This window comes from Myotis daubentonii, chromosome 17, assembly GCF_963259705.1.
Source record: "Myotis daubentonii chromosome 17, mMyoDau2.1, whole genome shotgun sequence".
NCBI lineage: Eukaryota > Metazoa > Chordata > Mammalia > Chiroptera > Vespertilionidae > Myotis > Myotis daubentonii.
The window spans coordinates 16,951,520-16,977,547 of record NC_081856.1 but is presented as its reverse complement, the minus strand read 5'-3'; the positions used below and the strand labels follow the sequence as shown (position 1 = coordinate 16,977,547).

Genomic DNA, 26,028 nt, shown 5'->3' with positions numbered 1-26,028 from the left:
AATATAAATAAACTTAAATCCTTAGATATAATTATACTTTTGCAAGTATACCACTAAAACACACTATTTAATATTTTTAATTTAGGCAGTTTTCTCAGTGGTCACAAATTATATTTACTTCTCTATATTTTGCAGCCATTAACCATAAAAAATATATTCTGTTATAAATATATCCTTCAGTAAACTCAACTGTAAAAAGATTGTCCCAGAGATTCCTAGGATCAAAACCTTAGGGAATCTCATTATTTCAGACAGAACTCTTACACTGGAGAAAGAGATGATAACATGTAATTTTTAGAGTCCTACAAAAAGACTTCTCTTCTGTGCCCTGACTTCCATTTCTTCCTTCTGCACTTTGACCATTTTTTTTTTTACATAAAGAACACAACCTAAGAGAATAACAATGAAAATAATAATCCTACCCTCTTCTTCCTCACTCCCCAAAAGATAAAACAATACCCTAAAATGGCTATGATCTTTACAAGTGCAGTTTTACAATGCAAAACCCTCAGTAGAGACTGGCCAGAATGCCTCTGTAACCTTCCTCTGAGTGTCCCCTCCCTCCTGGAGGCTGCTTGGAGAGCAATCCCATCCACTGCCCTCGACATCTGCCTGCACTCCAGAAATCCAATACCAATTAATTAGATTTCCAGTTTCAAAGAAAGAACAAAGCCCCATCTCTTCAGGGACTGTGTTAAGATGAGTCATACCACAAACTGGAGGAAAATCACTAATATTATATTCCATACGTTTTTCTTTATAAGTAATTATTATTCGTGATTTCTTTCAGAACAAAAGGTGAAAAGGGAAGCATTTGATCCCTAGAAATAGAAATGATTTAAAAACACAAGGAAAATCGGGTATTATTTGTAGCAACTGTATTAAACTGCTCTTTATCATTGGCAGCTACAGGCAAACACTTGAAGGTAAAATTTAAGTTTACTGGTGAGAACAGCAACAACTCAGAAAGAAAAAAAATTGTTTATATTTTTTAAAAAGATATTTTCATTGATTTCAGAGAAGAAGAGAAAGGGAGAGAGAGAGAGAGAGAGAGAGATTGAAACATCAGTGATGAGAATCACCGACTGGCTGCCTCCTGCACACCCCCTTCTGGGGAGCAAGACCACAACCCGGGCATGTACCCTTTCCAGGAATTGAACTTCAACCTCCTTGTTCATAGATCGATGCTCAACCTCTGAGCCATCTCAGCTGGGCTATACCTTTTTAAAAGTTCAATTAGCGCCCTAGATTATTTGGCTCAGTGGATAGAGCATCGGCCTGTGGGCTGAGGGGTCCCAGGTTTGATTCAGGTCAAGGGCACATGTCTGGGCTGTGGGCTCCATTCTTAGTAGGGGGCGTGCAGGAGGCAGCCGATCAATAATTCGTTCACATCACTGATGTTTCTATCTCTTTCCCTCTCCTGTCCTGTCTCTGAAATCAATAAAAATATTTTTTTTAAAAGTTCAATTAGCTATTTGAAAATTATAAAGTGGTGGTGTTGTTTTTTTAAAAGACCTTTATATATAGTCTTCTATACCAACATTTATTGATTTTTGGTAACTTATTGAATCTTGTAATGTTAGGAAGTCTTATCTATTTGTTTATTAGGCAACTGAACTAAAAAATACTCAAAGGGCCTTCCCACAAAACATGACCAGAACAGAGTCCAGTCTCCTCACAGCAATAGCAGTGGTGGCTGAGGTACGACCACGTAATGGTTCCCGCGCCAGAAGCAGCAATGGCAAACCACCACCAGTGACTTCAAAACCCAAATTCTGTTTAATGTCTGTTAGGGGGACAGGGCGATGGGGCCATTATGAAGGAGGTTTAACTCCTTTTCTTCTTCATGGTGTCTTTTTTCTTTCTTACTTTTTAAATTATCTGAAGAGGCTATGGAAAACTTCCAGAAATCAGTCTATCCTTTAAAAGTCTTAATTTATCCCTCGCTGGTTTTGCTCAGTGGATAGAGCAGTGGTTCTCAACCTTCTGGCCCTTTAAATACAGTTCCTCATGTTGTGACCCAACCGTAAAATTATTTTCATTGCTACTTCATAACTGTAATGTTGCTACTGTTATGAATCGTAATGTAAATATCTGATATGCAGAATGGTCTTAGGCGACTCCTGTGAAAGGGTCGTTCGACCGCCAAAGGGGCCACGACCCACAGGTTGAGAACCGCTGGGATAGAGTGTTGGCTTGTGGACTGAAGGGTCCTGGGTTCAGTTCCAGTCAAAGACCTGTACCTTGGTTGCAGGCTCCTCCCCGGCCCAGGCCCTGGTTAGGACTCATACAGGAGGCCAACTAATTGATGTCTTTCTCTCACATCAATATTTCTCTCTGTCTTTCCCTCTTTCTACCACTTCTCTAAAAAATCAATGGAAAAATATCCTCAGGTAAGGATTAAAAAGTAAATAAAAAGTCCTAATTTAAACAAATGTCAATTATTAAAAATACATCAACTGAAAGATAATCCATAGAGTATTTACACATTTATAGAAAAATTTTAGCACTGTCCATTTTTAGAGCTCTCTGACATGTAAAGAGTTTATTAAAAGTTATATTTATGTTCGGTCAATCTTGAGGAGAATTGCTTTTACAAAAAGCAATTCTGCCCTAGCCGGTTTGACTCAGTGGATAGAGTGTCGGCCTGCGAACTGAAAGGTTCCAGGCTTGATTCCAGTCAAGGGCACATGCCCAAGTTGTGGGCTCGAGCCCCAGTGGGGGGCTTGTAGGAGGCAGCCAATCAATGACTCTCTCTCATCATTGATGTTTCTATCTCTCGCTCCCTCTTCCTTCCTCTCTGAAAGAATAAACAAATATTTTTTTAAAAAAGTAATTCTATATTATTTCATGTATAGAATCTTTAGGCCCTGGTTGGGTAGCTCATTTGGTTAGAGCATTGTCCCCATACAGCAATGTTGCCAGTTCGATCCCTGGTCTGGGCACATACAAAAATCAACCAGTGAATGCATACATAAGTGGAACAACAAATCTATGTCACTCTCTCTCCCCCTTTCTCTCTCGATGATCCATAAAAATTTTAAAAAGTATAGAATCTTTGACAAAAATGGAATTAATTTTTCTGCTTCCAAATGGGTAAAGTTACTCACCAGGAAATCTTTCAATTTTTCAGTAGACTGACATCAAACACAAGTCTCGTTACCTCCACAATGAATTTTAAGATTCTAGTGGGAGTACACCCACAATTTTCATCTTTTCCTGTGTTTCAGAGCTGGGAGATTTCAGGTGAAGGGACTGCCACACCCGGCAGTGGTGGGGCCATGCGGAGCAAAGGAGTCATTGAAACAATGACAGGCCGTTTCTGGCCAAGCACTACCGTTTTGATAGTACGGGCAAAGTTATGTATCATCTCAAAGGTTCTAGAAGGTAAAACCAGAGAATTATGCATCTGTACCCAACTAAAATTAGAAAAGCTGCCATATGGCTGTGTGAAGCCAGCAGCACATTCTTATTCATTAGGAAGCATTCTGCTAACATAAAAACACAAGGCCCTTCCTGTGCTCTCCAAATGTGTTTATCTTTTCAACATTAATGCACTATATATCATCAGGCTGCTGAGGCCTCCTGCCGTGCATATTAAACACTCGCAGCTGCACTCCCTTTAGCAGTGGGAGGACCTACCCCCAAGTTGCCTCCCTCTCCTTCTGACACTGAACTTCTTGTTTCCCTTCAGCATGGAGAAACTGGAAAGTGAACCAATCTCAAGGCTGCCTCCACCCAGCGAAACCCCCGCGCTCTCTGCTTCCGAGAGCAACATGCTTGGTTTCATTTTCATCAACAGCGAAGACGGTCACTTACACTGACCCCACAGTCATGCCACAGCCTGCAATGTACAGGCCCCACTGGGACACGAATGCACTTCACTTATCAGGAGACAAAGAGCAACCCGGAGAGACTGGGTACAGTGGCAAGACAGTGCTTTGTCTGTAAGCACCTGTCATTGTCTGTAGGCACTTCATTTCGCACATTACCTATCATGATTGAATGTACTGATCAGTGGACTGGTGGCTACTTTTAAGTAGTAAGTTCTACAGACTGATTGTTAGAGTCAAAGTACCAAGTAGAAAAGGGATGAGAGAAAAGACCAGACCATATGTGCTAAGGGCATCAGGAAAATTCGTTCACTCCCATGGTGGTCAGGCCAATGGGGTCAGCACTGGGGGGCAGGGGGAAGCCACCAATGCTGTCTCTACACCTGAGAGATGAAGGAACACAAAAACAGAGCACCTTTACTAACCCAGATTATCATCTGGGGAGTTACAACCTGCTTTAAAAAGGATAGTTTGGGCATCCTGAGAGTTTTTATCTGACTCTGGGATTTTCCCACTCTTAGCTCTGAAGAAAATAAACTAACCAAGGAGGAGTTTTACAAATCTCCCATTGGCCTGGGGACCTAGTGTGAAAGCTGCTGCATGAGATTCCTCCGACACAGCGGGCTGGCAGGAGAGGAGCCTCTAGAGGGAAGGGCACCAAGCAGTCAGGAGAGCCTTCCAGTGAGAACAGGCAGTGGAAGGGCTGGAATCCTGGAGAGGCTGAGGCTGGCAAGGCTCTTGTCTTACTCAACTCTGTATGCCCAGTGACTAATATAAAGCTTGCTTACTCCATTGAGATATCCAACAAAGCCAGGGAAGGAAGGGATGGGGCGGTAAGAAGGCAAGGAGGTAGAACCCCCACTGGCGCTGGAGCGCTCACAGGGCTTCAACCTCCAGCCTCCACTTCCCCTTCCAGGTGGATATTCCAGGGATGTGTCCCAGAGGACTGAAAACTGTCCTCGTATCTGGCCTTCACTTGTCCCTTGGGGCCAGTCTTCCCTGCCCAGGGGTCCTCTGTGCTTCCACTTCCCTTTCACAGACATGCATCTTGCTCCCGGATTCACTTTATGTTCTACTGGTCAGAACTGCTGGCTTTTCTAGCCTCATGGTTTAATCCCATCTGGATGTCTTTTCTTTCTGGGTTTTCTCTACAGACAGGACCTGATGCCTCTGCCTCCTAAGGAACTGTAGAGATACGTACCTCCCCCCTGCCCCCCGTGATATTAACGATACAGCAGGGAGGCCAGAATCCCTGATTCATTCTGCTTGCTACCATCTGGTCCCAGTTCTCTCACTTGCAGTCTTTGCTTGAGTGAGACCTCATGAACATGCTTTATGAAAAGCAGGTGCCCCCAATTTAAAGCACCTAATGCAAGAAGCCAACAATAAAACACAGAATCATCCAAATTCAATCATTTTAAACTATGCTAAGTCATGTCATCCTATTAGAGAAAGCAAAGCATTGATAACAACACGAGAACTTTGCATAAAAATATGTAGCAACATGGCTCTGGCCAAATGCAGAAAGCAGGGAAACTGAGGCTGAGGGAAGGGCATGCTATCCAGGAGTCAAAGCTGTTAGCATTCACGAGAACAAAGGAAGTGACTGCATGGTCAGGGCAGTGCCCAAGGCATGCACACCTACTCCTAGGGCAGTGATGGCGAACTGATGACACGCGTACTCATTTTTTTGGTTGATTTTTCTTTGTTAAATGGCATTTAAATATATAAAATAAATATTAAAAATATAAATCTTTGTTTTACTATGGTTGCAAATATCAAAAAGTTTCTATATGTGACACGACACCAGAGTTAAGTTAGGGTTTTTCAAAATGCTGACACGCCGAGCTCAAAAGGTTCGTCATCACTGTCCTAGAGTCATGGGGCATATCTCCAAGGGAAGGCTCCAGAAATTCTTACAATCTGCAACCACCCAAATCTTCTATAGGTGAAAATATCTATCTATCTATCTATCTATCTATCTATCTATCTATCTATCTATCTGCCTAAAGGCTAATATGCTAAGTGTCCGTCTGACCAGTAGCTATGACACGCACTGACCACCAGGGGACAGACGCTCAACGCAGGAGCTGCCGAGCTGCAGTGACTTGGCAGCAGAGGTTCTTGGGTGATGCACCCTGAAACCAGAGAGGAGGGAGTCTGATTCCTTGTGGGACCACACAAGTCCACCTTTGGCCGTGGGTTATGTTGTTCTTGGGACACTGTCACCCCGAATCTGGTTTACTGCATACTTGCGTTTGCGTTCCACACCCTGTATGACAGCAACTTTGCAGAGTGCCCTCTCACACTCCGGGACCCCTCGGGGGATGTTGGAGAGCGGGTTTCAGCTGACCCCCGCAGGCCAGGCCGAGGGACCCCACCTACCGGAGAGATCCCGCTCACTCTGCAGATGCCCTTCGAGCCAGCAGACGCCCTTTGAGCCACAGCGCCACCCCAGGTTTAGTGTGCCAGGAAGGGACTGCGGGAGGTTGGCTCCAGGGCATGTCCAGCCTTTCTCGCCCAGTCCCGCCCCAGCCACCTTCTAATTAATTTCCTTTCAATGTGCAGGAATCCATGCACCGGGTCACTAGTCTGGTAGCTAAAAATGAGGCTCTTTCTAGATCAACTCAGCAGGTTTATCACTAAGACATAAATGAACACTAGGTAATTCCTAAGTGAATGTCTAGGAAGGAAAAGAAGTGGCTATTAAGAGAACAGGTCTAGTCTCAAGCCCACTCTGAACAATTCTCAGGCAAAGTTTACTGTTTCCTGTTATCCGTTATTTGTTGTTGGTTAGTCCTTTTCTGTATGTCTGTTTACGGCCTGCCTAATTAAAAATTTGTTTTAATTTTTAACCTATTGGAAACTATGTATGGGAATGAGACACTTAACAGTTAAATAAATACATATAACATAAATATGAAACCTAAAAAAACCCTATATACTTATTGCAGAGAAATCTAGTTTGGAGAAAAGTGTACAATATCCTGGGTCTAAGATGAGCTTCACTGTCAGAAGGTCTATATTCTCCAAAATAGAACTTTTGCGGGAGAAACTGCACAAAGTATCATTTTATATCATACAGAAGTTTAACCTATTCTATTCAAATGCTTGAAACAGTTTTGATTTAAATTCACATTTTTACACAGGAAAGTGTGAGTACCCCTCCCCACCAACTAATTTTAAAGTGGTCCTGGTCTTTATGAACTTGGGCTGCACCAAGACAGCAACCAGGGCTGACCAGGCCGAGCAAGGGGCAGCAGGGGACAGAGCGTTATGAATGATGCATCTTCTGCACTAAGATCACCAGAGCCCTCTTACAGGAAAGAGCCTGAAAATGACATCTTAAAGCCACATTGCAACTCAGCTTTTTGAAGCTTGTCCCTTCCAGACAAATAAGGGGTCTGACTTGTTTTGGAGGTCAAATATGTGCCTCCACAGATTTTTTTTTTAAATATATTTTATTGATTTTCTACAGAGAGGAAGGGAGAGGGATAGAGAGTTAGAAACATCGACGAGAAACATCAATCAGCTGCCTCCTGCACATTCCCCACTGGGGATGTGCCCGCAACCAAGGTATATGCCCTCGACTGGAATCAAACCTGGGACCCTTCAGTCCGCAGGCCGACACTCTATCCACTGAGCCAAACCGGTTAGGGCCCTCCACAGATTTTTTTCTTTAAAGGATCGTGTGCCTGATTTGTACTTGCAAATTTTCAAATACATGTACTCAAATTTTGTCTGACTGCAGAGAATGATCACTATTTAGAGTAAGATTGGGTGAAAAGAGAAAAAGATTAGGAAGCATTTGTGCAATAATCCCAAAGTAGATTTTTTCTAACTTTCTAAAATGTGAAGTTGCTTTATAATGATCACAGTATCCTAAATTGAAGTCATTCTAGAAAAGAGGTTCCTGTCAAATGTCCATTCAATAGTATGTTTCAAACAATAATAGGAATAGATTTAAATACATCTTCCTTTCCTTTCTTTTTTTAGAAAGAAGTAAAACAGTCTTTATTTACAGATAACATGATTATCTCTACAGAAAATACTAAAGACTTTTTAAGCTATTAGGCATAATAAGTATATTTAGTAACATAAAGTCAATATATAAAAAGTTAAATATATGTCAATTATCAGCTATATTGTATTTCATAATAGCAAAGCTAGTATTTAAATTTATAATAATACTAGAGGCCCGGTGCATGAAAATTTGTGCACTTGTGTGTGTGTGTGTGTGGGGGGGGGGGGGGTCGCCCTCAGCCTGGCCTGCGCCCTCTCACAGTCCCCGGGAGCCCTAGGAGGATGTCCGCCTGCCGTGGAGGCAGGAGAGGTTCCCACAACTGCCGCTGTGCTCGCCAGCTGTGAACCCAGCTCAGGGCTCCTGCGTTGAATGCCTGCCCCCTGGTGGTCAGTGCACATCACAGCGAGCGGTTGAGTGGCATTAGCATATCATTAGCATATTATGCTTTGATTGGTTGAACAGTTGACTGGGTGACGGAACACTTAGCATATTAAGCTTTTATTTTATAACACTAGAGGCCCAGTGCATGAAATTTGTGCATTAGGCTTTTATTATATAACACTAGAGGCCCAGTACACAAAATTCAGCCCGGCCTGCACCCTCTCCAATCTGGGGCCCCTCGGGGGATGTCTGACTGCCAGTTTAGGTCCAATCCCTCACAATCCAAGACTGCTGGCTCTTAACCCCTCATTTGCCTGCCTGCCTGATCACCCCTAACCACTCTGCCTGCCAGCCTGACCACCCCTAACCCCTCTGCCCGCCTGCCTGATCGACCCTAACCGTCTCTGCCCATCGGCCTGATCGCCCCTAACCCTCTCCCCTGCTGGCCTGATCATCCCTAACCACTTGCCTGCCTGCCTGATCATCCCTAACCACCTCTGTCCCCGCCACTGTGGCTTTGTCCGGAAGGATGTCCAGTCTATCTGGTCTAATTAGCATATTACCCTTTTATTAGTATAGATACAATATCATTTCTATAAAAATAAACACCTCTTTAAAGTGACCCTTTCACTGTTGTATGGCATGGAATCTCTCTAATTTAAGCAGGAGTGGCAGTGCATCACCAGCCTTGCACACCATTTAGAGCAGGAGGCAGTAAAAGGAACCCAGGGTCAGCTTCGCTCAGAAGCTGACATGCCTCAACAGGCGCAGAAGCCCAACCAAGGGAGGGCCATGGACCACACCCCAGGCATGTTGCCAAGCCCAGCAAATGTGTGGGCAAGAGATGATCAGAATTTGCATGATGAGGTCAAAGTGAAATTAACAAAGACCCTCACAGTCGATATCCCAACTACCTTTACTCCAACGATATCCTCTCCTTTCTGTATATATGGTCCTGCAGTTCTCCAGCTAATTTTGTTTAAGTTAAGAAGAAAAATAGCCTGACATCTCTATTAAGGTAATTCTCCTGAAGTTTATGTCTGTTACGTGCTCTTAAATACAAAGACTATTTAAGCAGTCAAATCCACTTGCAAGAAAAATGTTAAAAAGACTTTATTTAAAATCCAACAATTTTCTTCTCCAGTAAAGGTTATGAAAAAGTGTAAGCCACAACTGAAAGACATGCAGAGAGCCATGGTTACCTGATACATAAAAGAGAAAAATCCTCAGGATGCTAATGATCATCCATGTAGGCCAAGGAATAGATCAAAATTAACTATCTAATTATAAATATAAAAAAGACGTAACAATAACTTAGTTACTCCCTATTAAATTAACTGGCTTAAATTCGTTTTGTTTTAAATATACTGGCCAAAAGAGATGTTCCCCCACCATCCTACAACCCTTCAAATAATGAAATAAAATCTTCATAAAATTTATTATTCCTATTTTCAACTTTAGTTATCCTACTGAGTTTCCAGATGCTAGATGACTTAGGACTATGCTGTCATCAAGCCTTCAAGAAAGTTCTACCAAAGCTATTTTGAATCAGGTTTAGCTTCAACACAGATGGCCAGTTTGAATTCCAGAAACCTGTTTTTGGAAATCCTCCCTGCCACGTGATGGCTTAGAGGTGAGGCAGATAAAGTGGCTGAAGATGACAGATGACAACTGGGCAGGTCCAGTTTTCAGAGCCATCGTAAGAGCACAGGTAGCCTTTCCTCTGCAGATGTAAAGCCTGGACTAGAAGATGCTGCTGTCACTCAGGTCGTAGGAAATTCACCTGGCTCTCAGATAGACTGTCTTGAATTTGCTTTTTCAAAATGTATCCTTTGTTATTTTTTTATTGCACCAATGGACAGTGGGCTTCCGAGAGACTAGAATGGAGGCAGTTGTTAGCTCTCTGTTGCCAAGGAAAATATTTGGCTGCATATACGGTTTCCTGAGAGCAAGTTAGTACATGACCTCAATCTTTTCCAAGCTTATCATAATGTTGTACGGCTGTGCTGATTCAGCAAAGCAATCCATAATCGCTTGCAAAATGCCCCTGCCGCTCAGGGATGTTATGAGGCTTAATAAGATAATGCATGTGAAGCACTCTGAGCTCCACAGAGGAAAGGCGCTAATATTATTCTGCATTTATAATTACAAGCAGTCTTACAAAGAACCCAATAAACCTGTTCACAAATTACAAGTAACAAGTACTTTAAGTAATTTAATATAAATCATTGTATAACAAAGAAAACTGTGAAATCACTCATGTTTGAAAAATAAAATGGACAGACTTCATAAGGCTAAGATGCAATGAAAAATAATAGAACTTGACAAGTTTCTACTAAAAGAAAACTACGATTACATTCCTTTGTGTGTGATAAAACCAACTGAATCAGAAACTTATAAAAACTTATCTTGAGATAGTGCTACCAATGAACTTAATTTAATATCATTTCCATGGTTTTCTACTAATAAATTTAAATTAAAAAAAATCAAAGCCAGTCATACAGCAATAAAATTTATTTTCTTCAGTTATCAATGTTAAGAGTGAAACCATAAATTTTAACTTTCAATGAGATAAAATATTAGTACTTTACCAAATGTAAGTTTCTTTTTTAAAAATATCAAAATAATGCTGCATTTTCTGGAGGAGGGGCAATGGCTTTTGTCTCCTAGACAGGAAACGCTTGCTTCTTGTCCCCCTGCCCAAGCAAAGAATACAGTGCATGAAAGTCATCTCCAGAAGAGCAGGCCAGGCTAAGGCGGCATCACTGGGTTCTGGGGTGTCATTACCTTGACTGCACTGTGACCGGGGCCTTCTTGGTCCTGGGATCATTCCTTCCAGGAAATCCCTGGAATCTCAGGGGTCCAAGCTCTGACCCTCTGTTTCTCCACATGCTGCCTTCCTAACGCTCGCTACATCATCTGGAAACCATCAGACTCCATCGGGAGGGCCTTGGGATTCCCTTATGACTGTCAAGTCCTTGAGCTAGAAACCGTATTTCCCACCTCTGCACCGCAGTCCTCTACGGCACTGCTGACCCAAGTACACACTCAATAAGTGAGGTGAACAGATCCACTCTCTGGAGAAGGCAGCAGAAAGAGGTGCTCAAGGGGGCTGTGTGGGCTGGACAGGATCGACTCCTAGCACACAGATGGGACAAGGCATTTTACTTCCTAATTTTTATTTGTAATTATTTTTTTAAAAAGTAGCACATTATGTTTTCAAGGAAACATAAACACGGTATTAGATGGGGAGGATGCAAAGATAAAGAAGACAGGCCTTGCCCTCCTGTGTGTGGCGCAGGCACCTTCCCAAGTGCTGAAATGGATTACCTTTTATAGTGTTGTGGATAAGTGTCTAGCTCTTTTCTCTCACTTATCCTAATATGAAAATCAGGAACTTAATGAAAAAACCTCATTCAAAGGAGGGGGACTTAGCATAGTATGTGAAAGGAAGTAAGGGGCTCCTCAGATTAGCATACAGAAGAGAAGCAATTAGAGAATTATCGTAATCAACTACTTACAGAAGGAACGTCAAAGAAAGTTGGGAGAAGATGAACATTTGAAGTGACTATATTATGAAAGAGAAAAAGTGGGGAGGGGTACGGATTGCTCTGAGGAGGAAACCCTAGGTTAGGGAGGTAAGGGGTGCACCTAACAGGAAAAAACTGATTGAGAAACACAGTAGCTATGAATGTACACAAGAATATTTAATATTGCAGGTCTTTACAAATCCTGACATCCGATCCATAATCCTTCAGGTTCCTGATGACCATCTTCCACCCTCTTACCCTGAGGGTCAATTTGGAAAAAAGAATAAACTGTTCATAATTTTCAAACATGTGAAAATAGCTTTATTGTGTCCTATAGGCAAAGGATGGGCAGTAAGCACACCCTTACAATTCTGAGTACTGTAACTAGTGGACTGAGAAGATGGACATCAAAGATAAAATTGCTATTGCTTTAAAGCCATGGAGCAGGGACTGAAAACTCAATGTCCACCTGGTCAGTCAGGCGTGGATGTGCACCTCGGTACTGAACTAGGCCAGTCAAGAGAAACAGAGGTGATTCCTACCAATCTCTCCAACTGCACAGATGGCCTCACCTCCGTTAGAATATTTCCTCCAAAATAGAGATGAGCCACACTATCTATCTATCTGGCCTTTGTCCCTTTCTTTTTGTTAATCCTCACCCGAGGATATTTTTCCCCATTGATTTTTAGAAAGAGGGAGAGGGAGGAAGATGGAGAAGGAGAGAGGGAGGGAGGAAGGGGGAAAGAGAGAGATCAACTGGCTGCCTCCCGCTCGCAACCCAACCACCATGACTGGAGCAAGGGATCAAACCTCCAACCCTTTGGTGCAAGGGCCGATGCTCTAACAGCCACACCAGCCAACGTGGATCTTTGTCTCTTTCAATAGAATCTAAGAAAATTGAGAAAAGAAGAGAGTGAAAGGAAGACAGACAGACAGATATATGGGGATATGGATAGAAGTGAGGGAGACCACAAGCACCTCCCGTGGGATCAAGAGATAAAGTTAGGGGTTTCTAAAGACTGAAGATAAACTTGGGAATATAGACAAAGAGTGAACTAGGGCTTCATTTATATTTCAAAGAATATTTGGAACCGAATTTATCAGGAGTTTTAAAGACTTCCTGAAAGTTTGTGACTTTTCCTTTTTACATTATCTGTTTCACTAGCAAAACAATTCCAGAATTAAATGTTTGCTTCAGAGACAAGAACTGCACTTAAAAAGCTGAATTCTGTGCTACAGTGGACCAGGAGAAACGAAAAATCCCAGTGGAAATAAGGGAGTGGCTAGGCCAGCATGTCAAACTCTCGGTCAGCGGACAACATGCTTGGGCTAGGAAGACAGTGGAAGGGGCTACGGGTGAGCTGTGAGGAAAAGGAAAGAGGACCGCAGGCCGGAGCCTGCGGTTCACTGAGTAACACCTGCTTCTCGGGCACCAGGTCTGAACTTCCCGGCCCCCACAGGCCTGCCTCCCCCACAGGCCTGCCTCCGGGAGGAAACCACACGGGAGGACTCTCTGACGGGAAATAGATGGATGTGCTGATGGAACTTCTACAGCACCTTCACCTGTAAGCAACTCGTGCAGTGGTTCCCACCTTTAGGGGTAAGAGGCTCCTTTTACTATCAATAATGTCCATGGAGCCCCACAGGAATTACCTACACTTAAACTGACATAGAACAGAAAGAAAAGGGCACGATATATGTAGCAATGGTTCTGTAAGAATCTTATTTATCACTACACCATCTCTGTTTTTGAAACACAGCTGTATAAACCTCACATATTAAGAACTATTTTAGTTAGAGCATTATTGGTTACAATAGGCTTTATGGAACTGGTCCAGGAATCGAATCATCAAAATGGCATTGTTTTGATGGAAAATATCCTCCATTCCAAACAGTTAACTTACAAATAAATCTCAAGGGGGGAAATGGTTTTTACAGCTACAGATTCTTTGTGCTTCTTAAGAAAGCACTTAATTCAATCACAGAGACATCCATCCATCTAATCAAAGAGGAAAAAGTGATTTAATTCTTTCACCTCTGACAATTTTAGTTCTCTAGCAACATTCCAAATAAAATGCACTGTATGTAATTTTTTCTAATCTGACATAAAGGATCTACAAATTGAAGATAGTCTACTAGTATCAAATTTAAAAAGCTTTTAAGAAGGTGAACTTAATTTAGGGGTGGTAATGGATAATTATGTCAATTCCGATAGGGCTTGCTTTTTTTTCTTTGCTTTCCCCCTCTATCATCTATAATAAGATAACACATAACATTTGGAATCTTACAGAATAGGGGTATGCAGATGCCTGCCTTTAGTAAGAAGTCACCACTGTACGGAGAAGATACTGCTCCCCAAATGGCCCAGGAATTCCATAATGTCCACCATTTGGCGTTGACGGGCGTGAAAAGGGCCTCAGGACTGACCGTGTGGGAGTACTCACATTATTTCTTTCACTTTAGTTGTCTTCCATAAGACAAAAAAATTTATTTCCAAAATTGGCAGGCTCGAAAGGATTCATTTATTACAGGTGGCCAAGGCTCTAACACTGTACAATCAGAATCTAAGCCCATTTTAATAAAAAATTTTTCTCCGCTGGGTATTTTTTCTGTATGATTGTATTGAATTGGTCCTTTCTTTGGTTCAAAATTATAGAAATGAGAAACATAATGCAAAAGTACCCTTTCCAACAGCCCTGGATAGCTAAAAGTTTAAATGCATGCAATCTAATACATCCATTTTCCAGATGCACATTTGCAATTTGCACACTTCCCTTTCAGAATACAGTCTAGAACACACTGCACAGGTGGTGCAGAGCTCAGGACTGTGTGAGACACGGCCCTTGGATGCCACTCGTGTCCTTGACCTCTGGTCCCCAATAAAGAACACTGGGGTACTCACAGCAACTATTGGTAAAGTCTGCTTTGCTTCCAATACATTTCCTGAAATCGGAGAGAACACCTTCACCAGGCCAGGACTGCTGTTTATCTGGCGGGTACAGTGCACCCACATGATGGACACATAAAACGACAGCACATTCATTCTCACAGAAAACTCATCTGCTTACACGAGGTTACAAAATGACTGTTCTCAAACCAGATTGTTAGCCAGTTTTCTGGCTAAATACCAAGAATTCTTTTTGGCCCAGACAGCACCTTTCTATTTTCTTGGGATCTTTTATCATTTTTCTTTCCTGACAGGAAAAGCTGAGCTGTCTTGAAAGTGTACATTATCCTCTGACATAGGGATTTGCAAAAAACATTCTTCCCAGTCACTAAACCACAGTGCCTCAATATATCTTACATCGGGCTTGTCCACGGGCTTAACCCATTTACTCACGACAACTCCTTCCAAAGGGCAGGCAAAAAAGCAAGAGTAACACTGGCTCTGAAGCCAGGTGGAGATCTGGATTTGAATTCTCGAGTCCCACCACCTCCTAACTGTGAGACTCTGAACGAGTCACTTAAACCCGAGGTTCCCTGTGCAACATGGAGTTAATAGCTAACTACATGTGCCCTGCAGGGGCGCCGCATGGATGGCATGAGATGATACGGGTGAACGTGAGCATTCCACGCGTGGCACGCGGTCACCCCCAGCGTGCGCAGGGGCCGGTGCAGTCGGAGCTGCAGCAGCTTCGTGGCAGCCAGCCTCTGAGGGCATGCAACGCCCACACACACGCACGTCCTCCGTTTCCCTCTGTCCCTCCTCTGGCTCGTGGGAAATGTGAGGGCTGTGAATCAGAGCCATGGACTCAGAGGTTTTCATGTCGAGGAGGAACTTTTCCCACTGCTCAGTGACCCCTAGCCTCTCTTCCTCTCATCATTTACACGGAGCTAACTAGAAAAGGACAGTAAGGAGGACAATACTGGGGATGCACCAGGAACTATAGCAGCCCTGTTAGAATGCACGGGTGTGGAGAACACGCGGGAACCTGGGCGAGGGGCAGCTATTTGCTTCACAGCCCTTGACTGCAGTTTCCATAAGATTGAAGATATTTAAACCATCAACATCTCTTCTGTGAATAACACATGCTAAAACTACTCCGACTGACACCCCAGTAACTAATATAAATCTTTATTTTGGTTTTGAGTGTGTTGTTTTTGGAATTTCTCTGTAGATCAACATTTTCTCTCATGATAAACAAAGGCTGGGTTGAAGACACGACCACCACCCTCAGGGGCAGGTCATGGACACAGGTAAAGATCCCAGCTTCAAACCACCAGCACACTGGGGTTGGAATTCTAGTTTGTCATTGACTAGCTTGCGTCTTATTATTGTTTCTGCATATTAATTTCCTTATCTAAGAAAGAGACAACAGTATTGACCCTGAAGGAGTCTGGTGATCAGAGGCAATGCAGAGACTGAGCAAAGAATGGAGGAAGCTTCCAGAAGAGATGAGAAGGTAGCTGAAAACAATGTGTCCGCATATATTTATGACATTCTTTTAGTATTGCTAAAAAAAAAATAAAACCTACTACATAGTAGCCTTGGATACAAGGAATCCTGATTCTTAATATCAAAAATATTATTTAAATATTTTTGCATTGTCATAGTATAACTAGGGGACCAGTGCACAAATTCGTGCACCTTGAAAGGAACTGTGGGCCGCGAGGCTGCAGTGGGCACAGGGGTGGGTCTTGGCCCATCCTCCACACCCCCACATGGCCCCTCCCACCACGCCCCCCCGCCCCCCCCCCCCGTCCCCTCTCAGCTGGCAGAACTACTCCCGCTGCCACTGGCCCTGATCACTCAGCGCTGTCAACGGGCACTGCTCCCAGACACTGACTGCACCCACACCGCTTGCACCCACTGACAGTATGGAGTGATTTGGGCCGGCGCCAGCAGCAGGTGTGAGTGGCAGTTGCTGCCCCGATCGCCCCTCAGGAGTAGGGGGAGATGGAGAAGCCCTGAGGAGAGATCAGGGCCAGTGCCGGGCGCTGGCAGCAGGTGCAAGTGCCGGGCAGGACCACAGCGCACAGCAGCAAAGAATTTTCAGTGACCACCAGAGGCTCTCCCCAATGACAGCGACTGGCATCCCACCTTGGTCTGGAGCCCCTGCTCACCTACTCCACTATCCCACCGTGGCTGACACCCGCCATGTTCCACGCTCTGCTGCCTGCTGCTGATGCACACCATGTTCCATGCGCGTCCCCTGGTGGTCAGCGCACGTCATAGTGACCGGTTGTTCCATTGTTCTGCCATTTGGTCTATCTGCATATTAGGGTTTTATATATAGATGATTCCTCAAAAAATTAAAAACAGAACTAACACATGATCTAGTAATACCACTTCTGGGTACAGATCCCCCCCAAAATGAAAGCAGGGACTTGAACAGATATTTGTTCACAAATAATCATGGTGTATAACAGCATTATTCACAATAGCTATAAGGTGGAAACAATCCAAGTGCCCACTGATGGATAAATGGATAAACAAAACATGGCATATACATGCAATAGCATACTATTCAACCTTAGAAAGGATGGAAATGCAGATATATATTACCACATGGGTGAATATTGAGGACATTATAGTAAGTGAAATAAGTCATACATAGAAAGTAAATACTATACCAGTGATGGCGAACCTATGACACACGTGTCAGAGGTGACACGCGAACTCATTTTTTTGGTTGATTTTTCTTTGTTAAATGGCATTTAAATATATAAAATAAATATCAAAAATATAAGTCTTTGTTTTACTATGGTTGAAAATATCAAAAAATTTCTATATGTGACATGGCACCAGAGTTAAGTTAGGGTTTTTCAAAATGCTGACATGCTGAGCTCAATAGGTTCGCCATCATTGTACTATACTATTACACCATTCTAGATAACTAGAATAGTCAAATCCACAGAATAGTGGTTACCAGGGGGTGCGGGGAGGAGAGGTGAATAATTATTACTTAATAGATCAGGAGTTTTTATTCGGAATGATGAAAAAGATATAGAGATGAACAGCAATGAATGCTATGCATATTTCACCACAAGAAAAAAGGTCAAATTAAAATCAATTCTCAGGGTAAGGTTAATTGGTATCCAGAGTCTTTAATCGAGAAGTATTATAAGCAGAAGTGCAATTCTTGTATTTTATGAATTATTCTTCACTGTCACATTCTTAGAAAACAAAACAGGATTCAATAGCTGATATGCTGGTAAGAGCCCGTCTGGAGTAAAAGCTGAACTAACAATTATAATAAGGCAGAAGGCCAAGTTTTACTAGACTTTGCACTCATGGCAAAACACAAGCTGTTAAGAGGTCCCCATTTCTTACCAACAAAGCTGAGATGAAAAACACCATGATCACTGCTTTCCTGGAATTATTACTTTAAAAACGTCAGGGGTGACAGAAAAGATGAGATGACTTAAAAAACTGGACCCTTACACTTATTATCAGAGATAAATGACTCAGTATTTAGGAAGAGTGATCATTTTCTAAGTAGAAATGAACTAAAATATTTCAGCGAGAACAACACAGTAATAAGAGGAGGAGAGAACTGGTAAACAACATACGTGAGTGCCTCTACTTGCCCACCCCCAAACGATAGACAGAGATAACCAAGCATGACTTACACTTCTTCCTTTCCTACAGCCTGCATACAGACCTCTGCTGTAGCAAACGGCGTGAGGGAAAGAGATGTTCTTTAGGGGAGCATGAGAAACAGCTGAAACGAGGCCAAATATCTTAATGCCATTGTGGTTTTCTCTCATGTTTCTTACTGATTTCAGATTTGCCTCAAGGGATCTTCTTGCTCCTCACTACCTCCTCCCCACACTGTTAGCTTAGGGTCATGTTTGGTGCCCTAAACTATCAAACAATATCTGATACTAAGATATTTACTATAGAAGGAATTCAATACTGCTATATGGTATTAGAAACTTATTCTTTTCAAGCTATTGCCTTGAAAAAGTTGCTCTATATAATTAACTAATCATCAGGGAAATGTAAGTCAGAACCGTAATGAGATTTCACCTCATCAGGATAGCCACTATCAAAACACCAGAAAGTGACAAGTGTTGGTGAGGATGCGGAGAAACAGGCTCCCTCGTGCACGGTTGGTGGAACTGTAAAAGTGGTGCAGACACAGTAGAAAAAATTAAAAATAGAAGTGGGTGTTAATCCAAAAGTACTGAAGACAAAATTCACAGAGATATTTCTATACCCACACTCACGGCAGCATTTTTCACAAGAGTCAAGACGTAGAAACAACCTTAATGTCCACTGATGAATGAATGGATAAATATACTGGTAATGTGATATGTACATACAGCCTTTAAAAGAAAATCCTGTCATACGCTACAATGTAAATGAAACGTGAGGACATTATACTAAGTTAAATAAGCCAATGCCAAAGAGACAAATACTGCATGGTTCCACTTACATGAGGTATCTACAGTAATCAAAGTGATGGAAACAGAAAGTAGAAGGTGATGGCCAGGGGAAACAGTGAGTTGTTAAATGGGAATGGAGTTTCTAGCATGCAAAATGAAAAAGCTCTAGAGAGCTGTTGTTCAACAGCATGCATATAAATAGTAAGATAACGCAGACTTAAAAATTGTTACAAGGATAAATTTATGTTCAGTGTCTTTTACCAAAATTAAGAAAACCACCAAAAATCCAGCCTGGCTGGAGTGGCTCAGCTGAGCACTGGTTCAGTTCCTGGTCAGGACACATACCTGGGTTGTGGGCTCCTGGTCGGGGCATGTACAGAAGGCAACTGATCCATGTTCCTCTCTCTCCCTTCCCCTCTCTAAACATGTCCTTGGGTGAGGATTAAAAAATAAATAAAATAGTTGCATGTATAATGACTTCTTACTGTACAATCCACCGTAGCCTGAAAATTAACCTAAAGTACACAAGAACAGTGACGGTTCCCTGTTGCTTGTTCTACCAGTACAACAGGTTGGGAAGATAGGCTTGTTCTTACCATTTGCTTAAAAAAAGAAACAGAAAACAAAACCAAACAAATGAAAAGATAAAACCACAAAAAACTAAGAAAAATGTACTTTAAGCCTAAACCAAAAAGAGCATGACACCAACAGCGAAATGTCAAACAGTGGTATTTGTGGTCTGTACACACAAGTCCCATGCCTAGGACTGGGCATCTCCGGAGCCTAGAGACCCTGGTAGATGACTTCAAACCAACTCAGCCAAAGGCGGTGAGGAGTCTGATTTTATGGTACCTTCGCCAAATTCTAACATTGCTACAATACTGTGCTTACTGTCCCATCTGACTCTGACCTGTCCTTTTCAACCTCAAATCCAACCGGACGCTTCACTACATGGTGTTCCCTCCAGGGTCCTGTGCCTGGGGCTCTGGTTCCTCTGCTCTCCGTCTGACCAGCCTCCCCACCCCCTCATCCCACCCTGTCCCGGCCCAGCCCCATTGGCCACTCTTTCACCTATTAAAACCTCACTTACAGCAAGGCCTGCTTCTCTAATCACACTTATTCCCACTGTCCCTTCCAGTTCCACAACTGGTTGGTTGTTTACAAGTCGATTTCCTCTCAAATGAATGAAAGCTCCAAAAAAAGTAAAAAAACAAAACAAAACAAAAAGCCCATGTACTACTGATTGTCAGATTCCCCCTCAGTGAATAACAATGTCTTGCATATAGTATTTACTCAATAAAATTTATTACTGAATGTTTGCTCTTGAGTAAAATCAATACAGGGAGTGGGGTGTCAGAATTAATTTCTTTTTATAATAATACAAGGCAATCAAGGCAAAAAGGGATGCCTCCTTTCTAGAGTGTGGAAGGCAGTGTAAGTCATTGAAATCAGAGCTCATGTCATAAATTGTTAAAATCCTGAAGCATTAGGGTACATTAAATTATTCAAATCCTCTTCATCTGAAAGCTGTTAAACTAACAAAAATAACGTTTTCATATACTTAAGAAAAAATAATAAGGGGTCTGAGGAGAAAATGAGAGCAGGAATTCCACCCCTGCTCACTAATGTCATTAATAACACGAGCCATTGATCCACATAAGAATAGGAAAGTGATTTATATGCAGATCAGTGAAAAAACGTTTTATCTTCATTCAAAATTGCAATGTCAAGAGCAGAATGCCGACCACAGGTTATATTGTCAAACAAGGAAAGAAAGTTTGATTTATTTTTATGAAAACAGATAATAGCTTCAGATCTCCAATAGTAAGATAGGGCCAAATTCATTCCTGTGTTCAAGTAAATAAGAGTGAAATAAAAATTGCCATGACTCTTGCCCTCTTTAGTTCTCCTTAAAGAAAAATTCTTGAACATGTCACTCAGGTAACAGGGACAAGCAAGAGCCGACGAGGTCCACCAGAGAGCTGGAGAGGGGGCAGGTGACTTGACCTTTTCATATAAGTTAATGAATAAGACAAAAGTGAAATAATAGATATATGGTGAGGATATTATGTGTAGAAATGCAATTGTTTCTCAACTCGTGAGTGACTTTTTTGCTGCATTGGTCATAATTTTTGTGTGTGCATGTATTGGCTACGTAATGTTCTAATGTTAATTATGAATACTTTCTCCACTACTTTCTTAAGTCTAGAATGACAGTCAGCAAAACAGTAAGTCAAGGCTTGATTTGTAGAGTTTACTGTTTTTTAGATTTCCATGGTGTGAATGCTCGGTATTGAATGCAGACTTCGGAAGAGATGTGTAGTAGCCACCACTACACAGTATTTCTCTCATGTAAACAGATATGACACAAAGAGCCTCTACAGCATAGATAAGGGTAAAATGAAGCAGCATAATTAGGAAATGATGAGCTTTCGTTTTTCTTATGCTTGTTTTGTAATATAATTTAATTGTAAGTCTATATGATTTTTAATAATGGTTGTTTATCCATTGGCTTATAAAAATTCTTGAAATGTAACAATTGGCTCTCATTGGTTGATGCGAGTTGACTCCACTAAATCACTGGCCCTCACCCTCTTTAAAATACTTCTTTATTTTTTGATGCTATCCTCAATATTAGGGGCAATTCAAATGTACGAAGTAATCTACAATCCCAATGTTCTCATACTGGCACTACAATAGAAACTGTATTATTAGAAAAATCAGAATGAGAAATGAGAATGACCTTTTAGGTTGCTTAGTCCAACAAGGAATTTCTTCAGATAAATACATGGAAGTGGGACTGCTGGGCCATGTGGTAGTTTAATTTTTAATTCTTTTGAGGAATATCCATACTGCTTTCCATAGTGGCTGCATGCATTTACCATCCCACCCACAGTGCATAAGGGTCACCTTTTCTCCACTTCTTCCCCAACACTTATTCTTTTTGTCTTTTTGGTAACAGCCATTCTGACAGGTGTGAGGTGATATTTGTGGTTATGATTTACATTTCCCTGATGATTATTGACATTGAGCATCTTTTCATATGTCTATTGGCTATCTGTATGTCTTTGAAGAAGTATCTGTTCAGGTGCTCTGACCAGTTTTTAATTAGGTAGTTTGAGTCAGTTTTATTTTTTAAGAGCCTAGGAATTTACCACAGAAATTTCGATTTAACTTTTCTGATTAAAAGTGTGAAATTGGACATTGTAATCCAAAATAGACTATTGTATTTTTTGTACTACTTATTATTCTGTGAAACAGAAGCAATATTAGCCCTCCGATGAGGAAATAGGTTTTTTTCACCATTTATGACTGCTGTTTGTAAGATATAGAAGCCTGAAGTTTTAAACACTTATCAGCATCGTACCAAACAGGAGGAAACATCATCCTTCAGTATCAAAAAGCTGCTGGAATGGTTCAAGCGCAGACTCTGGACCTGCCCTGCTCCTAACAAGGCCCACCCAGTGTGATCGCGCTCCGAGGGCTGGTGGCTACGAACACGAGTCTCCCGACCACTTCATACAAGAGGATGCTCCTTTACGTGAAGAGCTGGTAGTTCCCCTCCAAGTTCCATCCTTTAGGCCGTTAAAAACATCCCTTCTCTCCCTTTATTTATGAAGCGACGGAAACTTGAGGAGCAGCTGATGACAGAGTAGACTTGAGTGCAAGAGCTCGTCATGCTGGCTGACCTGCCTGCGCCTTGGACACTGGAAGGTTCCCTAAGGAAGCCCGGCATTCCGACGAAGTATTCTTTGGTGAAACGTCTCATGTAATCCAGCTTAACTTCTCTAGGACAGTTATGATTCCATGCAGGCTGATGCCTGTGGCTAAAATACAAATTAAGCTTGGACAATGTTGTCAAGATGATGGTTAGATTTATTTATACTGAGTAACGGGGATCGGCTGGGTGGGCGGGCATACGGAGTGAGACAGAAGGGCTCGGGTCACACTTCTGTGTTGCTCTTGAGCCCTAGGGGCTGTCAGCTGCTGAGAGAAGCACGCTGGCCCATGAGGAGCTGGACGGGGTGAGGAGCAAGCACAGACACCAAGAACCTCACTGCCTCAGATGTCCCTGGAGGGGAGGATGTTCATAACCACCCCTTTCCACCTGAAGGAAGCACTCACTGTCTGAAGATCTTAGTATAAGTGATGAAAATGCCACCTCTGGGAACGCTACTTACTGAATACCTAATAACCATCGACTGCGACAGGCACTTGCTCATAAATTTTTCAACAACTGTGCAACCTCGATGTTGTGCTTGCTAAATTCTGAAGGAGGAAACTGAGTCTCAGAGAGAGGAAATACTTTGCCCTGGTTCAAACAGCTTGTCAGGGGCAGAACCAGGGCACAAACGCAGCTTCTGTCCTATTTGCTTCTAAAGTCCTGCTCTTTTTAAAGACAGTTTACTAAACAAGAAATCATCTTACAGTACTAGACTAGCTGAAAACTTAAAAGTGTATTTGTTCTTTTCATTTGGTTTTTAAGTTCTGTTTCCCCTTTCAAAACACATTAGTTTTCAAATTAATAGGAACATTATTAGAAGAATAAGACATGACAGGGTGTTTATTGTTGCTGCTTCTTGGGTGGTTGTGGTGTGCAGCCCATGATTAAACCCACAGTGAAAGTATGGCACAGGCCCAGCGTGACACATCCGAACATGTTTGATGGTTTGAAGGGGGAATTACCAAGGTTTTGCAAAACTTTAAAACCTTGTGTAAGACCTTGATAGAAAATATATATATATATATATATATATATATATATATATATATATATATATATATATATATATATATGTAACTGTTTTAAGTATAAAGTACTGCCTACCATGCAATGTTCACAAAATTGAATTATTCAAAATTTAGAAATCTGAAACAAGAAACTTAGTGATTTCTCCACTGCAATAATATCAGCAACCAGAAATATGGCAACTGCAGAACACTGTGAAACCTTAACCAATTTTTTTCTCCTAAGAACTTTAGGAATATTATTTTATCCGTTTGCTGATACCAAAGAATGAAGATACACACTGGAGATTAACTGAGTTTTTGGTAACTAGCGAGTGTCATGGGGAAAAGGAGAGAGATGAAGGGAGACTGAGATAGGCATTGAGAGTGGAAACGCCTTGAATGGTGAATGTTATGATATAATCTTGACAGAAAAGCTAGGAAATAAAGACTGATTTTCAGGGTGGGCTGGTATTAGAAACTGCATTGTGTATGCTATATGTATAGTCCTCAGAAGTTCTTAGAAGACAGAATTACATTTGTAAAATTGCTTTATATAAAATTTAGCTTAATAGTACATGCATGAAGATGGAAAAGGCTCTAATGATAATATGCGAGTAGGTAGCTGGGGTTTTATAATAGATCGGATCAGGCGGTTTCAGGCTCATATACCTATACAGACAAAGACATCACTGTTCTAAAATCTGCCTCTTTTGAATATTACATAAAAGGTAGATACTCTAAGAGGATGCATTCAAAAACAGATTACAGGAGATACTCATCTCCCTTGCCCTGAAGGGAAGCACCGTGTGAATACTTCAAGAGCATATATTGGCCCTGAGCACCGAGGCACTGTTCATACTTGCCTAATACAGATTTTTTCTTGGCACCACAAAGTCTAATGTGTTTTTTCAAATATTATTTTCTTAAAGTTTTTCTGTAGGCAAAAATATCAAAGAAGAGAGGCAGAAAACGATCTCAGAAAAAAAAAAACAAACCCCAGGAAGAAAGCTGTCATGTTCTGTGTTTCAACTTCACAAAAGAATTCCGTGTAGAGGCAGGAGCCTTTCAAATCACCTGTCACTCAGGATATGAAATTCTAATCTAGTGCTGGGGCCAGTCGGAGCTCAGACGTCATCCAATACGCTGACGAGCGGGAACAGGAGGCTCATTTCCTTGCTTCTGGTCTCCATCTTCGCTTGGCTCCTCTCCCGCCGATTATGACAGTCGCTTGCCAGGCAAGCTCCGGAAGTCCGAGATGGGCAGAGGCTGCGGCACCTCACGGAGTTTACCAGGCGAAAAGTGACATCACCCTGCCGCACCTCAGGGAATTGGTGAATTTTACATAAAGCCTATTTATACACCACTGCAAGTGATACTTGCATTCATCTTGCTCTGTGACATCATTTCCTCATCAATAATTTAAGCTGAAGAAATGGATTAAAGGGACTCTGAAGAGACTTCTCACACATGGAAAACCAGAAACCAACGAAACTCTCCAAAATATCAATTTGGTCCTCTTACCTTGTTCTTTGATCTGACGGATTTGCTTCACAGTTTCTTTTAAGATTGCACATTTGTCAGGTTTGAAGTTAAAGTTGTCTATGTCGTTAAAATTTGCAAATATCAGCTCTGCAAGTTCTTCGATATATTTATTTTCCTGTTCACGATTGCGTTTCTCAGTGCTCCTCTTGGGGCTAAAAAAAACAACAAAAACATGCTTTTATTATGAATTTGAAGAAGAGCTATTTTGAAAAAGATAAGCATGTCAAACAAGTTTTAATACAAAGACAGCCAACAGAAGTTATTTCTGTAAACACAAAAGTACTTTGGGGGTGGGGGGAGAGAAACCTGAATTTGCTCTAAATGTTGCATGTTTTTAAAAAAATTAAATTTACCCCAGTTTATAATTATATATATTTACTTGTGTCATCATATGTCCAATGTGCTTACTGTTTCCACTGACATGGATCAGACAATTTGCTCACCTAGTGCTTGACACCAAGCTTGGCTATGAAATTTATTGCTGATTAAGTAAAATATTCCTTTATGTTTTAGAAAATGGAAGTTTAGTCCACAAAAATTTTGAAGTTTATGTAAGATCAATAAAAGAAAGGGAAGTTAACCTAGTTAAAATAAGAATAAATTTCAACGATTTTTGATAAGGCATAAAAAAATTAAGATAAATAAATCTATATAA

At 41.6% G+C, this 26,028-nt stretch overlaps 1 protein-coding gene across 15 annotated transcripts in view; it reads right to left on the bottom strand.

Moving 5' to 3' along the window:
• Positions 1-26,028, bottom strand: part of NCOA2 (nuclear receptor coactivator 2) — a 273,087-nt gene that overhangs the window by 63,546 nt on the left and 183,513 nt on the right. For all 15 annotated transcript variants that reach the window (XM_059672932.1, XM_059672933.1, XM_059672931.1 and 12 more), the window contains one exon: positions 25,353-25,525. In XM_059672932.1, the coding sequence (XP_059528915.1) occupies positions 25,353-25,525 (173 nt within the window). The remainder of the gene's footprint in view (positions 1-25,352; positions 25,526-26,028) is intronic.